The sequence below is a fragment of the Polyodon spathula genome, chromosome 2 (genome assembly GCF_017654505.1).
Source record: "Polyodon spathula isolate WHYD16114869_AA chromosome 2, ASM1765450v1, whole genome shotgun sequence".
NCBI lineage: Eukaryota > Metazoa > Chordata > Actinopteri > Acipenseriformes > Polyodontidae > Polyodon > Polyodon spathula.
Genome location: NC_054535.1, coordinates 12,120,458 through 12,135,642, shown reverse-complemented (window position 1 = coordinate 12,135,642; position 15,185 = coordinate 12,120,458). Strand labels below are relative to the sequence as shown.

Sequence of the window (15,185 nt, the reverse complement as noted above, 5' to 3'; positions counted from 1 at the left end):
TCCTCCCAGTAGTACTCAAAGAAATGAAAGAAGTTATTTACAAACCGCTAACCAAGATCATGCAGCAGTCTCTTGACACAGGGGTGGTACCGACAGACTGGATAATTGCAAACGTAATACCGATCCACAAAAAGGGAAACAAAACTGAACCAGGTAACTACAGACCAGTAAGCCTGACTTCTATTATATGCAAACTTATGGAAACTATTATAAGATCCAAAATGGAAAATTACCTATATGGTAACAGGGTCCTGGGAGACAGTCAACATGGTTTTAGGAAAGGGAGATCGTGTCTAACTAACTTGCTTGATTTTTTTGAGGATGCAACATCGATAATGGATAATTGCAAAGCATATGACATGGTTTATTTAGATTTCCAAAAAGCTTTTGACAAAGTCCCGCACAAAAGATTAATTCTCAAACTGAACGCAGTTGGAATTCATGGAAACACAAGTACATGGACTAGGGAGTGGTTAACATGTAGAAAACAGAAAGTACTGATTAGAGGAAAAACCTCAGAATGGAGTGTGGTAACCAGCGGTGTACCACAGGGATCAGTATTAGGTCCTCTGCTATTCCTAATCTACATTAATGATTTAGATTCTGGTATAGTAAGCAAACTTGTTAAATTTGCAGACGACACAAAAGTAGGAGGAGTGGCAAACACTGTTGTAGCAGCAAAGGTCATTCAAAATTATCTAGACAAGATTCAGAACTGGGCAGACACATGGCAAATGACATTTAATAGAGAAAAGTGTAAGGTACTGCACGCAGGAAAGAAAAATGTACATTATAAATATCATATGGGAGATAACGAAATTGGAGAAGGACTCTATGAAAAAGACCTAGGAGTTTTTGTTGACTCAGAAATGTCTTCATCTAGACAATGTGGGGAAGCTATAAAAAAGGCTAACAAGATGCTCGGATACATTGTGAAAAGTGTTGAATTTATATCAAGGGAAGTAATGTTAAAACTGTACAATGCATTAGTAAGACCTCATCTTGAATAGTGTGTGCAGTTCTGGTCACCTCGCTATAAAAAAGATATTGCTGCTCTAGAAAGAGTGCAAAGAAGAGCGACCAGAATTATTCCGGGCTTAAAAGGCATGTCATATGCAGACAGGCTAAAAGAACTGAATCTGTTCAGTCTTGAACAAAGAAGACTACGTGGCGACCTAATTCAAGCATTCAAAATTCTAAAAGGTATTGACAGTGTCGACCCAAGGGACTTTTTCAGCCTGAAAAAAGAAACAAGGACCAGGGGTCACAAATGGAGATTAGACAAAGGGGCATTCAGAACAGAAAATAGTAGGCACTTTTTTACACAGAGAATTGTGAGGGTCTGGAATCAACTCCCCAGTAATGTTGTTGAAGTTGACACCCTGGGATCCTTCAAGAAGTTGCTTGATGAGATTCTGGGATCAATAAGCTACTAACAACCAAACGAGCAAGATGAGCCGAATGGCCTCCTCTCGTTTGTAAACTTGCTAATGTTCTTACGTTCTTATGTTCTTATTTATCCATGCGTCCCTATGTGTGGAAGCTGCCAGTACGTTCTAAGGACATGTCACCGTTGAGTAATCAACATGCTTATTCTTGGTATATTCAAATATCTTATTCAAAATTACCACCCATAAAATATATAGATGACGCCACATAAATAAACAGATTGTTTATCACTATTGTTAAACCTTACTAGACTAAACTATACAGATTTACTAAAAACTTAGTATTACAGAAAAATATAAAGTTATGAATATAAATTTTATGTTTGTCCAGCATTTTCTATAGTTGTAAAAGGGACATTGTGGAGTGATTTTCAGTTTAGCATTGCACAAAATCCTGTTTCTCTTGATGAATGTTACATACTTTAACACTAGAACCGCCATACTGGTTAGTTTGACCCATTTTGCATTTAAAAAGTTAATTACTCTTCCACTGCAAATCGTATGTGTATGTCCATTTTTGACTTTTCCTAAATATATGAATTAAATATCCTGACGGCATTTGATAGCCAGAATCGCAAAAACGATAAAGTTATAAACAGTTCTACATGTCTTTTTTTTTTTAAAGTAACGCAAAACATTCTATTTTTTTTGGTAAATGCAAACAAGACACTATCTCCACCTCCTAGCACACTTTTTTTAAAAAATATATTTCAAGCTTTTCTTTGTTTGTAGACTGACTACAAGTCAGAGATTGCTATGAGTGTCGATCTGTCAAGATGCCAACTCAGTGAAAGCCTAGTTGCTTATTTTTCATTGTACCTGGGTGACAACAATCCTTCATTTTGTTCCACAAATGCAACTGGGAATATATCAGAAGAACATATTTAACCTTGAAAATAGTCATTTTGATTGGAATACAGCAAGCTGCACCCAGATGCATACAGCAAACTGAAATGACAGGTAGGATAACAACTTAGATGCCTAATATGAAATGCATGTTATATATTCTTTTTTTATATTACTTTTAGAAAAAAAAACATTTTAAAACAGGTTTGTATGTACCAGTTTACGTGTTTACACAATAGTGTTCAATGGAACTGCGTCTGTTTTCAGCACAGCTCCTGGATGCAGGCAGTCAGCTGGCAGGCGCATACGCTCCTCCATAGAGTACAATGCAGCTGTCATATCGGAAGTACTGTTACATTTTCAGATGAGAAAATGCAGGAAAAATAGGGAGTAATCACGACAGTGTATGAAGCAATACAGAGAAAAGAAAAACAGCCTTACACAAGAGCAACTGAAAAAAAGATGCATCTGCAAAAACACAAAAGAAATGCACTGCAATACCTGAAAATACTTGTCCAACACCATCCTCCACACCCGTCTCTCCAAGCTCTGCAAGCTTTAGTGCACGAATATACTGACATTGTATCCTCACTAATTTTGAAGGCCAGTCCCAGGAAGAGAACATTTCTTAAAAGGAAAAGGAATTGAAATTCAACAGCTTCAAAAGACCTTCTCTTCCGGATCGTATACGGAGATCATTGCGTGAGCTAGATAGGATGAATAAACTAAGATTTACCATCAAGATTGCTAATAATCTGAAGAAAAAACATGGGCTGAAGTGCAAGTACAGACCTTGGAATTAAATGGAAAAGGTTCCTTACAAAAGGGATGTTGGAAGAAAGCTTCAAGTTAAACATCTCCTCCAGAAAACACTGAAGCTGACCTTCAGTGACTGGAAAAAAAAACAAAATCCAGATAAAAAATTGGGATTTTTAAAATTTGCTGCTATGCATCCAAAACACATTCTCCTACAGAAGCAGTCCCCTCAAAATCCGTGCCTTTGTGAATTCTGTGTTAATGCTGAATTGAAACTTAAAAGCATTAAACAAAATGTGCAACCAACTGAAGGCAAGAGGCCAAAATAAGATACTTACCAAGTTTGTGATCTCAGACTTCATGAAAAATTGGAAGGACATGTGTACCACAAAAAAGAATGCCTCTATCATAGCTGTAGTATATGCTTTGATGGAAAGTTTGACAGCCATTTAAAACCACTTGTTGATGCAGTAAAAACAGAGCCAGTAAAAATAGCAGAGATGGACATATGTTCCATATGGTGACAAAGATAAAAGGCCTTATCACCGAGACATGCAGCATACAGGAACTAGTTGAAGAACTGAACACTGACCTACAGACAGTAAGAACTCGTCCGTTCACAGAAAAGTGGCACCAGAATATGTTCTGGAGCTTAAAGAAACGGCCTGAAAATGCAATTTGTAACAGTTATGGATTTTGCACAGAATTATGCATACTTTTCCCCCAAAATGAAATGCAAAGTGCTCACTTGGTAAAACTGCAGGCAATCATCCACCCAATTGTAACTTATTACAAGTGTACAGATTCTCACTGTACAACAAACTGACCTGTTCAAGAATAAGTATATTTCACAATAGCCATGCACTAGCATAATTTGTGAGGCTAGCCATTAATCACTTGAAAGTGGTCCGGGGTGTCGAGTTTAAGAGACATCCAGTGGAGTGATGGTTGCAGTGGACAGCACAAATCCAAGACAGCTTTTAACAATGTGTCTCAGTTGTGATGACCATTAGTTTCAACCAGAATGCACTACTTCGGATCTCGGCATGGTAAAATCACCTTGTGACGGTGAAGGTGATGTCATTAAGTCTGTTGTTACCCGTTCAGTAAATGCTGAAGAGGATCTTTTGGCAACCAATGCTGCGCAGTTCTACAATTTTTGCAATGATTATCTAACAAGGGACATTACATACAGCAAAGGAAACTGTAATCATTCTAGACAGGAGTTCTATTTCATACCAAAGGAAAATACTCTTCGAGAATGTACGGAGGTCACCACTGGTAGGAACCAGAGCACTACATGCAGTTGTTGTTGTGAAGCCATGTGAAATACACACACTAGAGCTTTCCTGTTTTTGCAGAGGATGTGAAGAACACAGTCCAGTTAAAAAACTCACAGTATGTTGGTGTTTGGAAACAGTTTCTGAAAAAGAAAGGCTGAAAACATTCATTCCACATGCAAAGACCACAAGGAGTACCTTCAAAAGACCACAAAATGGACACACCAGCACACATGCCAGACATCACAAGCACACCAACAGGTTGTGAAAAGGTAACTGCCACAAAACCAGTAACGTTAGTAGTAGGAAGCACCCCATCCAATATGCTTCAAAGAGAAGTCTCAACCTTCAATGAGCAACTTGTCACTGCCTTGTGTAGTTTGTTGCACTCAACTGAAACCAGTGAATAACCTTTTCTGGGATGTGCATTTGAAAATAAAAGGTACAAATCCTAACTCTTGATACTGTGATGTTTTACAGCAAAGACTTCTTAAGTGCAGGAACTTTGGAAGCAAGTTTTGAAGAAGATTTCACTGAAATACCATTTTGTTACCAAGGTTACAGCTTTCTTGAAATTACTAAATTATTATTATCTGTTTACTTAGCAGACACCTTTATCCAAGGTGACTAGGGTGTGTGAACTATGCATCAGCTGCAGTCACAGTGTCTCACCCAAAAGATGGAGCGCAAGGAGGTTAGGTGATGTGCTCAGGGTCACACATTGAGTGAGCTGGGATTTGAACCTGGGACATCCTGGTTACAAGCCCTTTAACCACTGGATCACACAGCCACGGAATGGATATTTGGCGGCTTTGGAAATCCACAACACCCTGTCATTGTGTGTGGCGTTGGCAACTGCCTTCCATGTTGAAATGAGAATAGCTGTAGAATTGGCCACACAAAGAATTAGATATAAATTCTTTGGATAAAGAAAATGACAACATTAAAATCAACAACACCATCAGAAACATGCCTAATTCTCCGACAAACAGAACACGGAAGCAGAGCCCTGCGTGGGAATATTTTTTTAATCCTGCTTCCGTTCTGCCCCGCAAAATCCACATCAATTCGCTCCAACCCACAAAAACCTTAAATCCTACAATCGAGACAGATTTAAAGCATACCGATTCTGACCCAAAATGCAAACATCTTTCCCATGCTACTAAAATAAAATAAATAAAAACACACACAATGGTCTTATTTATTTTCAACAGTTTAACAAACGGGATCCACACAGAATTTTTACTTTTTATCAAGCAGGCACTAAGAGTAAAACAAATCTTCCTTAAGCCATGTAACAAAAATACTTCAACTCCCTTTGCTACTGTAATAATAGACATCACTATGCTATATAAGGGGTGTACATTGTTTACTCAAAACTCCATAAAACAAAGAAACAGTTAAGACAGCCTGTGAACATAGCCTACTCAATCAGTAAAACAGCTATCAATTGATTGTGCAGTATTTACTCCATTTTAAACAAATGTATCCCAAACATCTGATCCCAAACACATGACAGGCAATCTTTAACATTATACATTATGGTATTCAATGAGGTAGACAAGAAAACCCACCAACATGTTTCTCAGTGCACTTAATCCTAGGAAGTTTGTGTTCCTTGGGCAACCAAGCACACCATCATCTTTAAATATAATAACAGTGATTTTACATGACTTTGCGCTTCACCTCCCAATATTCCTTAAAAGTGACACTTTCATCAATGATGCTGGCAGTATCACCATCATAGGACACTTCTATAAACCCAAAGAACCAGTCTACCATATTTTAAAAAAAAAAGGGTAGATACAATTAAAGGTTTAAGTTCACGTCTGAAATGTTTTGGACGGAAGGTCACATTTTCAAAGTTATGTGCATTTCCTTTAATGATAGCTCAAGGCAAATAGGCTACTTTATTACTCGTGTTTTCCAAAACAAGAAAAAATACAACCATTTTCCTCACTCTAGAAAACTATTTTTAAACCATGCACTTTTTTTTTCTCGCAATTATTATAAAAAACAACACATGGGTGTGTCACTGAAAGCAAGCTGTGTTATTCTGATGAGTATATCTCGGTATTCCCACCCCTACTCTAATAAGTCTATATTTCTACTCCTGTTGCTAAAATTCAGAATTAGACCATTGATTTCTCTGTCCTCTCATCACGTATACCTATTATTGAAAGGTGTTCTCCTACCAGTACCGGTAAGTGTGTTTATAAAGGTTAGCTAATAGGGGTATTTGTTTTCTTAAACTGTACTTACCTCGACATTCACTGACCTCGCCACCCACGTTCCTGACCAATGCCATGATCTTGCTGTTAATGCTACAGGTATGTAGCCGCAGCAGCGGGTTGCAGCTAGGTTTTTTGGTCCATGTTGTTTCCCTTACCAGCGAATGAGGTACGCCTGCTTCCTTCAAACTCGCTTTAGTACAAAAGAAAAAGTCACCGTTTAACACACTCTTAGAAGAAAAATTGACGACACACATAGAGTTGTTATACACACACCCCTTCGCTATTACTTCTGAGCGCTTAGGCGAACTAGGATCCATTTACAAACCAAACTAAATACAAAGTGATACTTCTCTTAAATTCTTGACAATAATCCTTCCCTTTGGCTTTTCAGATACGAAAAAGTAGACTGTCACACGTATATTAATATTACTAGTTATAATCGAGAACACTATAGAAATTATAGCATGTTGTCATTTGGTGTGCAAAGTAAGAATTCAGACAGACACACTTCACAGTCTCTGCGAGACTAAGTACCTGGTTCATAGTTCCGCTGCCATTTTGAATTTTTTTGCTTATTTTCTTCAGTACCATCAATCGAGCCGAGAAAGACAAAACATCGATGGCTTCACCTGTCTCAGACGTGAAGACGTAAACAATCGCACAAGGCATCAAACTGCTAGGTTTGTTCGTTTGATGTTTTTCCATGCAAAAGTGCTATGAACAGACATACTATTTTCAGATGTCAATTTCATTTAGATATTTATTCATCCCAGCTATAACATGCACATTTAAAATGTGCTCTTAACCCTTTAGTCGCTGTTTTGTGTTTCTGCCCATATAGATCAAATTCACTGTGTTTAGAAAGTGCAGTTCATCATAGGTGCCACAGGCTTCCATTTCATTAATGATCACAAATACAGCGTGCAATCCATAGATGCAACACACTTAGTAGAATCACTGGGCACTTTTGTAAACTGCACACCCTACACATTTATTTTCCCACAGCCCTGCAGTTGTGAAGGTTGTACTTGGGAGGGCGAGGTCCTATTAACTGTAAAATAGTGCATGCATTTATTTATTTAGACGAAAAATAACAACAACAAATTGAAACTTGAATGTTATGCTAATGGTCGGTATAATTAACAGTCAGTATTGTTCTTTGCAGGAGCTCAGCTTGAAGACAAAATAAAAACAATAAGTATTAGCTATCAGTGGAGCCCTCAAGAATGGCTTTGATTTTAAGTGTGTTTGCAGGTCTGGTCACATAAGAAGAGCTATTATATATATATATATATATATATATATATATATATATATATATATATATATATATATATATATATATATATATATATATATATAGTGCCACCTGGTGGCCAAACATTGCAATTGTGTTATTTTATTTAAAGAAAAAAAAAAGTGAGCAATTAATGATCTAAGGTTAAAAGTCTCAGTAGCATTTATTTATTAAAACACGTTTATTCATGTTTGTTTTTTTTAATTCTACTACATATACAGTAGACATTTGGAAGTAATTAACTGTGCAGACATTTTTTGTGTCTTTTTTAGTTAAAAAGATCAAGTCAAAACCACAATAAATTCTGATAGTTCTAAACATGGTCAAATTCATATTCCTGTTATCAAGGGGAAATAGATGCGAAGATAGTCCTGATAAAGCTCAGTGAGGTCGTGGCCAATTTTTACTTTTAACCAGAGATGAAAGTGAGGAGAAGTAAAACAAAGCTTAAAAGTGGCAGGAGTCTGGGATCCACTGCTGTGTCGGATTCTTTTGCTCAGGAACCTAACTTGAATGAAGTTAAGATTCAGATGACACCTTAAATTAATATTCATACCAAATAATAAATGGACTTTGACTGCTGGATTCACAAACCCAGAGATGTCAATACTTGAGAGTGAACAAAAGCAAAGCAAAATTAGGTAAATGTTTTGGTTTTCTTGGAAAGTCAGGACGGTAAAATAGGGTCTGAAACTTGATGCAAGTATCCAGTCAAATAAAGTTGAGGTAAAATATATATTTAGTTTCAAGTGACGTCAAAACAAATGTTGAACAGCTTGTCTTTTCTTTTAATGCTCTTGTTCTTTTGGATCTCAAATGCAACTTGTTTACATCAGAAAGTCACTCCCTTTTAATTGTTAAAGGTCAAAAAAGAACTATGTACAATTTCAATTGTTCTTGTTAACTTCTATTTTTGTGCCACCTTCCTTTCCTGCCTGTTTTTTTTTTTATTTTTTATTTTATTAATAATAATAATAATAATAATAATAATAATAATAATAATAATAATAATAATCCTAAACATTGAACCTATGAAAGAAGCTTTCAGTGTGGGCATACGCAAGGCAAGAGCTCTTGAACTTGAGCTATACATACACTAGTTTGGGATTATTTGCAATACTAAGCATTTCATATTGTACATGTTTATTTTAGGCACAAAGTTAACATTTTCTACTTCATTTTATGTTACCATGGGGAGAAAAAAAGTAAGAAAATAGTGCTAGTAAAAACAAACAGCAATTGCTTATGTCATGTAAGTTTATTCATAATAATAATAATAATAATAATAATAATAATAATAATCATCATCATCAACATGTTTAAAAACATAAAAGCAAAATCTTAACGTTCTGTTAAAAAAAAAAAGTTTAAAATGACCTCTTGATTTTTCACTCTTCTATGGGAATAAAATGTCTGGCAAATTCTTGTCTTTCAAAAGATGATTGTTTAAACATTGGGTGCATTTTATAATTTGCTGGATCACGATGTTTGTCTCCATCAACATCTCAACATCAGGTCACAAAGAAAAAGCAGTAGACTGTAGTTACTGTGCGACAAGTATTAATTCTGTCTACCCGTTTTCTGCAAAGAATATGGCTTACCAATGCCTAGTACCCTCTTGATATATAACCAGGCTGACCATGGGGGGGGGGGGGTGGGGTGGTGTCACACTGTTCACTTTGTCTTCTATTAATATTGTCTTCCTTCCATTAGTGGACACCTTCCTTTCCTTCCATTATTTCCACCTTTTTCTGCAATGTGAACTGTTGAACTGCACTATAACTGTTTAATTCACAGTACTGTACTTCTTTGTGGACTGACTGCAAGTCCAATGAAATTATGGCTTATTTTTTTCAGGTTTTTTTTTTATGTAAAAAAAATATATATATTTTAAAAATACAAAGCTCACCAACTGTCACAATGTGTTAATAACTTAAAATAAATGAAAGATTGAAACATCAGGAGCATTTTCTTCCCCTTGGATCTGCATTGCATTAGCAACAGGCACAAGCTTGGAGTTAAATGGCCAAGAGCTTGCGAGAAAACTGCCTGGGACACAGTAAACACGGATCTCTGTTTTACTTTGGAAAGGTTAAATGGAACAGTTGAAAAGAAGCTGGATATATTTGGGGACATCATCTACGCATATGGAAGTGAGAGGTTTGGAATTGAAAAAAGGAAGGAAAAAGTACAATCTATTCCTGGAAAGTCTAGACGGCAGCAGGAGACTGAACGCTTAGAGAAAGGAGGCAGTTGAGGAAGCAATGGAGAAAAGCAGAACAAAGTCAGAAGAAAGGACTCAATCTGATACAAAGGGTAATAAAAGATCAGCTTGAAACATTGCGCAGAGCTGAGCGCCTACAGAAACACTACAAAAAGAAAGAGCGTGCGAGAACTAACTTTTATAAAGATCCATTCAAATTTGTAAAGAAGATATTCACCAGGGAGAAAAATGACACACTAAAATCATCTAAGTTTGAGCTGGAGAGATATTTGGAGGAAACACATACAGATTCAAAAAGGCAAGAGCCTATGTCAATTCCTTCAGACATCCCACCTATAAATCCACCAGAATACCAAATGGAGGACTGTGCACGTAAGTGGAAAGAAGTAGAGCAAGCTGTGAAAAAAGCAAGGGCGTCATCATCACCAGGGCCTAATGGAGTTCCGTACAGAGTGTACAAGAGTGCTTCAGGAGTTCTACGAATTCTGTGGAAATTGATGAAAGCGGCATGGGAAAAACAGGTTGTACCAAGAGCATGGCATCGAGTAGATGGAGTCTTTATACCAGAAGATTCTACAAGCATCGATCAGTTTTGTCCTATTTCCCTATTAAACGTAGGAGCATCTCTATAATTAAAGGTAAAGTAGTAGATGAAAGGTTCTACATTAACGGTGAGGCAATACCAACAGTGTCCGAGAAGCCAGTGAAAAGTCTAGGTTGATGGTACGACGGGGATCTAAAGGACACGGTTCGTGTGGGAAAAGTTAGACAACAAGCAATGGAAGGGTTGAAGAGCATAGTCAGCAGCGCTTTACCAGGCAAACTGAAACTCTGGTGCTTTCAGTTTGGTCTGCTGCCAAGACTGCTGTGGCCAATGACTGTGTACGAGGTTTCCTTGACAACAGTTGAGAAGCTGGAAGCTTTAATCAGTTCATAAATCAGGAAATGGTTGGGAGTTCCACACTGCCTCAGCAGAGTGGGACTTTATGGTAAAGGAATACTGCAGCTACAAATCTCTGCTCCACCTGAGGAGTCTAAGTGCGCCAAAGTCCGACTGGAAATGACATTAGTAGATTCACGTGACAAGTGTGTAAAGGAGGCAGCACCTGTGTTGAAAACTGGAAGAAAATGGGTGGCAAAAAGCTGTGGAAGATGCTAAGGCTGCCCTTCAAATCGAAGATATTATGGGCCAAGTTCAGCATAGAAAAGGAGGTCTTGGTATCAGTTCCGCTCCTCCTACATGGCACAGGGCAACCCCAGCTCAACGGAGGAAGCTGGTAGTCAACAAGGTGCAAAAGCAGGAGGAGGATCCAGTGTGTAAAGGCAGTTTCCTAGGCCAAGCAGGGAGAATGGATGAGATGGGAGAGTGTGAAACCACGCAAGATCAGTTGGCAAGACCTATGGACAATGGAACAGAGCAGGATCAGTTTCCTCATCAGATCAACATATGATGTTCTCCCATCACCACAGAACCTAAACCTCTGGGTGGATGAGGATCCCTCATGTCCTTTGTGTTCATCACCAGCAACATTAAGGCACATTTTGACAGGATGTAAGGTGGGTCTTAGCCAAGGATGGTTTCCTTGGCGCCATGACCAGGTGTTGCTATGTTTGGCCTTACATTGGAAGACAAGCGTAACCTGACCAATAAGTTGCCACCAGTTCCATCAAAGCATTACAGAAAAAAGACAATATTCCTCTGTCCAGGAGAGCAACCACCAAGAAAAGGTGTTAAAACCAAGCCTCGCCCAGGACAACTGGAAGCTGCTAGAGACTGGAAGATGCTGGCAGATGTTGGTCGACGGCTTATTTTTCCACCTGAGATTGCTACCACTAACCTTCGACTAGACATTGTCTTGTGGTCTGGATCAGCACGCCTTGTTCATCTGGTAGAGTTAACAGTGCCATGGGAAGATGCTGTTGATGAGGCGTATGAGAGGAAGAAACTTCGGTACGCTCAACTAGCTGCTGAAGCGGAACAACGAGGATGGAGAGTCCAAGTTTACCCAGTGGAGGTGGGTTGTCGAGGATTTGTGGCACACTCTACAACTCGGTTTCTCAGAGATGTCGGGTTCAGTGGCCAAGAGTTGCGTCGCACAGTGAAGAACTTATCTGAAGCAGCAGAAAGAAACAGCAACTGGCTGTGATTGAGACAGAAAGATTCTGAATAGGGATCTCAAGCACAATATAAAGAAAGCAACGCTGATGTACTAGTAAGTAAGCTGGGCTGAGCGGGGGATGGAGGGGGATGATGTTGGGACGCCAGAATCACTGTTGAGCTCTCTTGAGGTGTCGTGGACTAGTCAATGAAACACAGAGGACAGAAGGTGCCCACTCGAAGACCCCTGAGGTGCACCCTACTTAGCTCAATCCAGATGGTTGTCATGCTGATGCGCTGGGGAGATCACATTGGGTTGAACCCCGGAGCCAGCATCGCAGCCATTGTGCGTGCTGATGCGCTGGGGAGGCAAAATGAGCTGATCCCTGGAGCCAGCATTACACTTCAGCCATCAACAAAAGACAGAAGGATATCAACATCATCAGATGAAAAACAACGCAAATGGATGGAGATGCAGACGGATCACATTAGTTTACTGCAAAGCTACGTGTTAGTTGGTGCTTATCTTGGCGAGAGCTGAGTTCAAATCAGCATGAAGTTCAACATCTACTCTCATGTAATGGAAACCATGTAAGACCTCATCTAGGATATTGTGCTCAGTTCTGGTCACCTCTATACAAAAAGGATATTGCTGCTCTAGAAAGAGTGCAAAGAAGAGCGACCAGAATTATTCCGGGTTTAAAAGGCGTGTCATATGCAAACAGAATTTAATGTATTCAGTCTTGAACAATGAAGACTACACGGTGACCTGATTCATGCATTCAAAATTCTAAAAGGTATTGACAATGTCAACCCAAGGGACTTTTTCGACCTGAAAAAATAAACAAGGGCCAGGGGTCACAAATGGAGATTAGATAAAGGGGCATTCAGAACAAAAAAATAGGAGGCACTTTTTTACACAGAGAATTGTGAGGGTCTGGAACCAATTCTGGGATCAATAAGCTACTAACAACCAAACGAGCAAGATGGGCCGAATGGTTTCCTCTCGTTTGTAAACTTTTGTGGCTGAGTTGAAGCAGAAAATCGCAAATCAGAAGAGATTTTTCATCTGTTTTCATCAGCGGGTGAAAGACCCCACACTGCGGCAGAAAAATCATTAATCCATTAAAATTATATTGAAATGCATTCCAATGATAAAAAGAGCATGGAATTGGTAGGATCTGGATACTAAGCAGGCACAAATTTTATAATGTGATGTAAGGATTTTGCCTTGCACTTAGGCAATTGCTGACCCTCAAAAACCTTTACACCTCTTCTTACAAGGTGCAAACCATTGTATAAGCGAGTAACTAGGAGCTGTATAAATGCACACACCTGCAGAGACCTGTCATTGGCTTCAGGATGGCTGCTGTGATACACTTTCTGATGCAGCGTTAATCTAGCGACCGCTATCCCTGCATATGTGAAAGTGCTGTTCTCTGCACTACTTAGTCTCTGGTTCCTCAGACCAGATGGAATGTCTGGAGGGATAGCCCAATCCACCTTTTCCAAAGTGCTACGCAAATTTCTGGATGTCATGCTGAAAAGGACTGGTGAAAGGACAACTCAGTTTCATGCTGAGTGACCTCAGCCGTAAGGACTCAGATCCTTCTGAAAAAAACGTTTCTGTGCGCCAAGAGGACTTTGGTGCCCTTCCTCTGACATATTTTTTTGCTTTGTATTTTAGTGCTCCACAAATGTCATACAGCGACTACTTGCTCTCTGTAATCCTAAATCTGCTAGTGCAGCCATTAAATGGACAGATGCATTAATTGAGACTCTCGTTATCATAATTGTGGATCAGTGCTTATTGAGTAATTTGCATAGCTCTTAAGCTTACATAGGGTGCAGTGCAAAATAATTACCTGGCCGCAATGGAATTTGAGTTTTGCATTCACAATTATTTGCACTGTGCTTATCCTTACTTCACCCGCTTAATGTATAATCTATGTAGTTTATACGATGTATACCCCATTGGCCCAATTCATGATTTCCATTACATGAGAGTAGATGTTAAAACTTGCAGATATTGGACTCAGTTCTCTCCAAGATTACCACCAACTATGACATTGCTTCTTTTACTGTAAACTAATGTGATCCATCAGCGTTTCCTTCTATCTGATGATGTAGATATCCTTCTGCCTGGTGTTGACGGCTGAAGTAATGCTGGCTCCAGGGATCAACCAGTGTGGCCTCCCTAGCGCATCAGCATGACAACCGTCTGGACTGAGCCGAGTAGGGTACTTGGGTGGTACAGCATCACCCCCCTCAGTTAAGCCCAGCTTCCTTTACCTCGTTTTTTTATTTCTACTGTGCTTGAGGTCCCCAACTAGAATCTTGTCGTCACAACCAAAGCCAGTTGGTTCTCATCTCTGCTGCTTCAGATAAATTCTTCACTATGCATCACAACAATTGGCCACTGAATCAGATGTCTCTGAGAAACTAGGTTGTGGAATGTGCCACAAATTCTCGACAACCCTCCTCCACCGGGTAAACCTGGACTCTCCATCCTCGCTGTTCCACTTCAGTAGCTTGCTGAACGTACCAAAGTTTCTTCCTTTCGTATGCCTCATCCACAGCATCCTCCCATGACACTGTTAACTCTACCAGGTGAACAAGATGTGCTGATCCAGAGCACTAGATAATATCAGGTTGAAGGTTAGTGGTGGTAATCTCAGTTGGGAAAATAAGCCGTTGTCCATATCTGCATGGTCCAACATAGGACTACAAGGGGTTAAAGGTTATCGTGTCCATTTTTTTCTTCTTGTTTTAGGTGCTAGCTGTGCAGATTTGGTAATTTTAAAAAGGTGCTTATTTTGTCTTAAATTGACATTACCATAATTACAACTTTTTTAGTGTCATGCATTTTCCATTCACAAAACCTTTTTTCTGCCACTTTCTGAATTTCTGAACTTGATAGCAAAATATCACGGTGGTAAAACCATTACCCCTCTAATTAAACAGTTAAACATGTGTGGTGGAGTGTCCCACCCCTTTATGTT

General features: G+C 39.0%; 1 protein-coding gene across 3 annotated transcripts in view; it reads right to left on the bottom strand.

Moving 5' to 3' along the window:
• The window catches only part of tbc1d14 (TBC1 domain family, member 14), a 54,501-nt gene extending 47,374 nt beyond the window's left edge, over positions 1-7,127 (bottom strand). The window contains exons 1-2 of one of the 3 annotated variants that reach the window (XM_041276591.1): positions 7,099-7,127; positions 6,593-6,754 (exon numbers count right to left, since the gene is read on the bottom strand). In XM_041276591.1, coding sequence (XP_041132525.1) covers positions 6,593-6,638 — 46 coding nt within the window. In that variant the 5' untranslated portion in view covers positions 6,639-6,754; positions 7,099-7,127. Of the gene's footprint in view, positions 1-6,592; positions 6,889-7,098 lie in introns of those variants that run through there. The other 2 variants (XM_041276583.1, XM_041276574.1) reach the window with 2 other exon arrangements.
• Between the last annotated feature and the right edge of the window lie 8,058 nt (positions 7,128-15,185).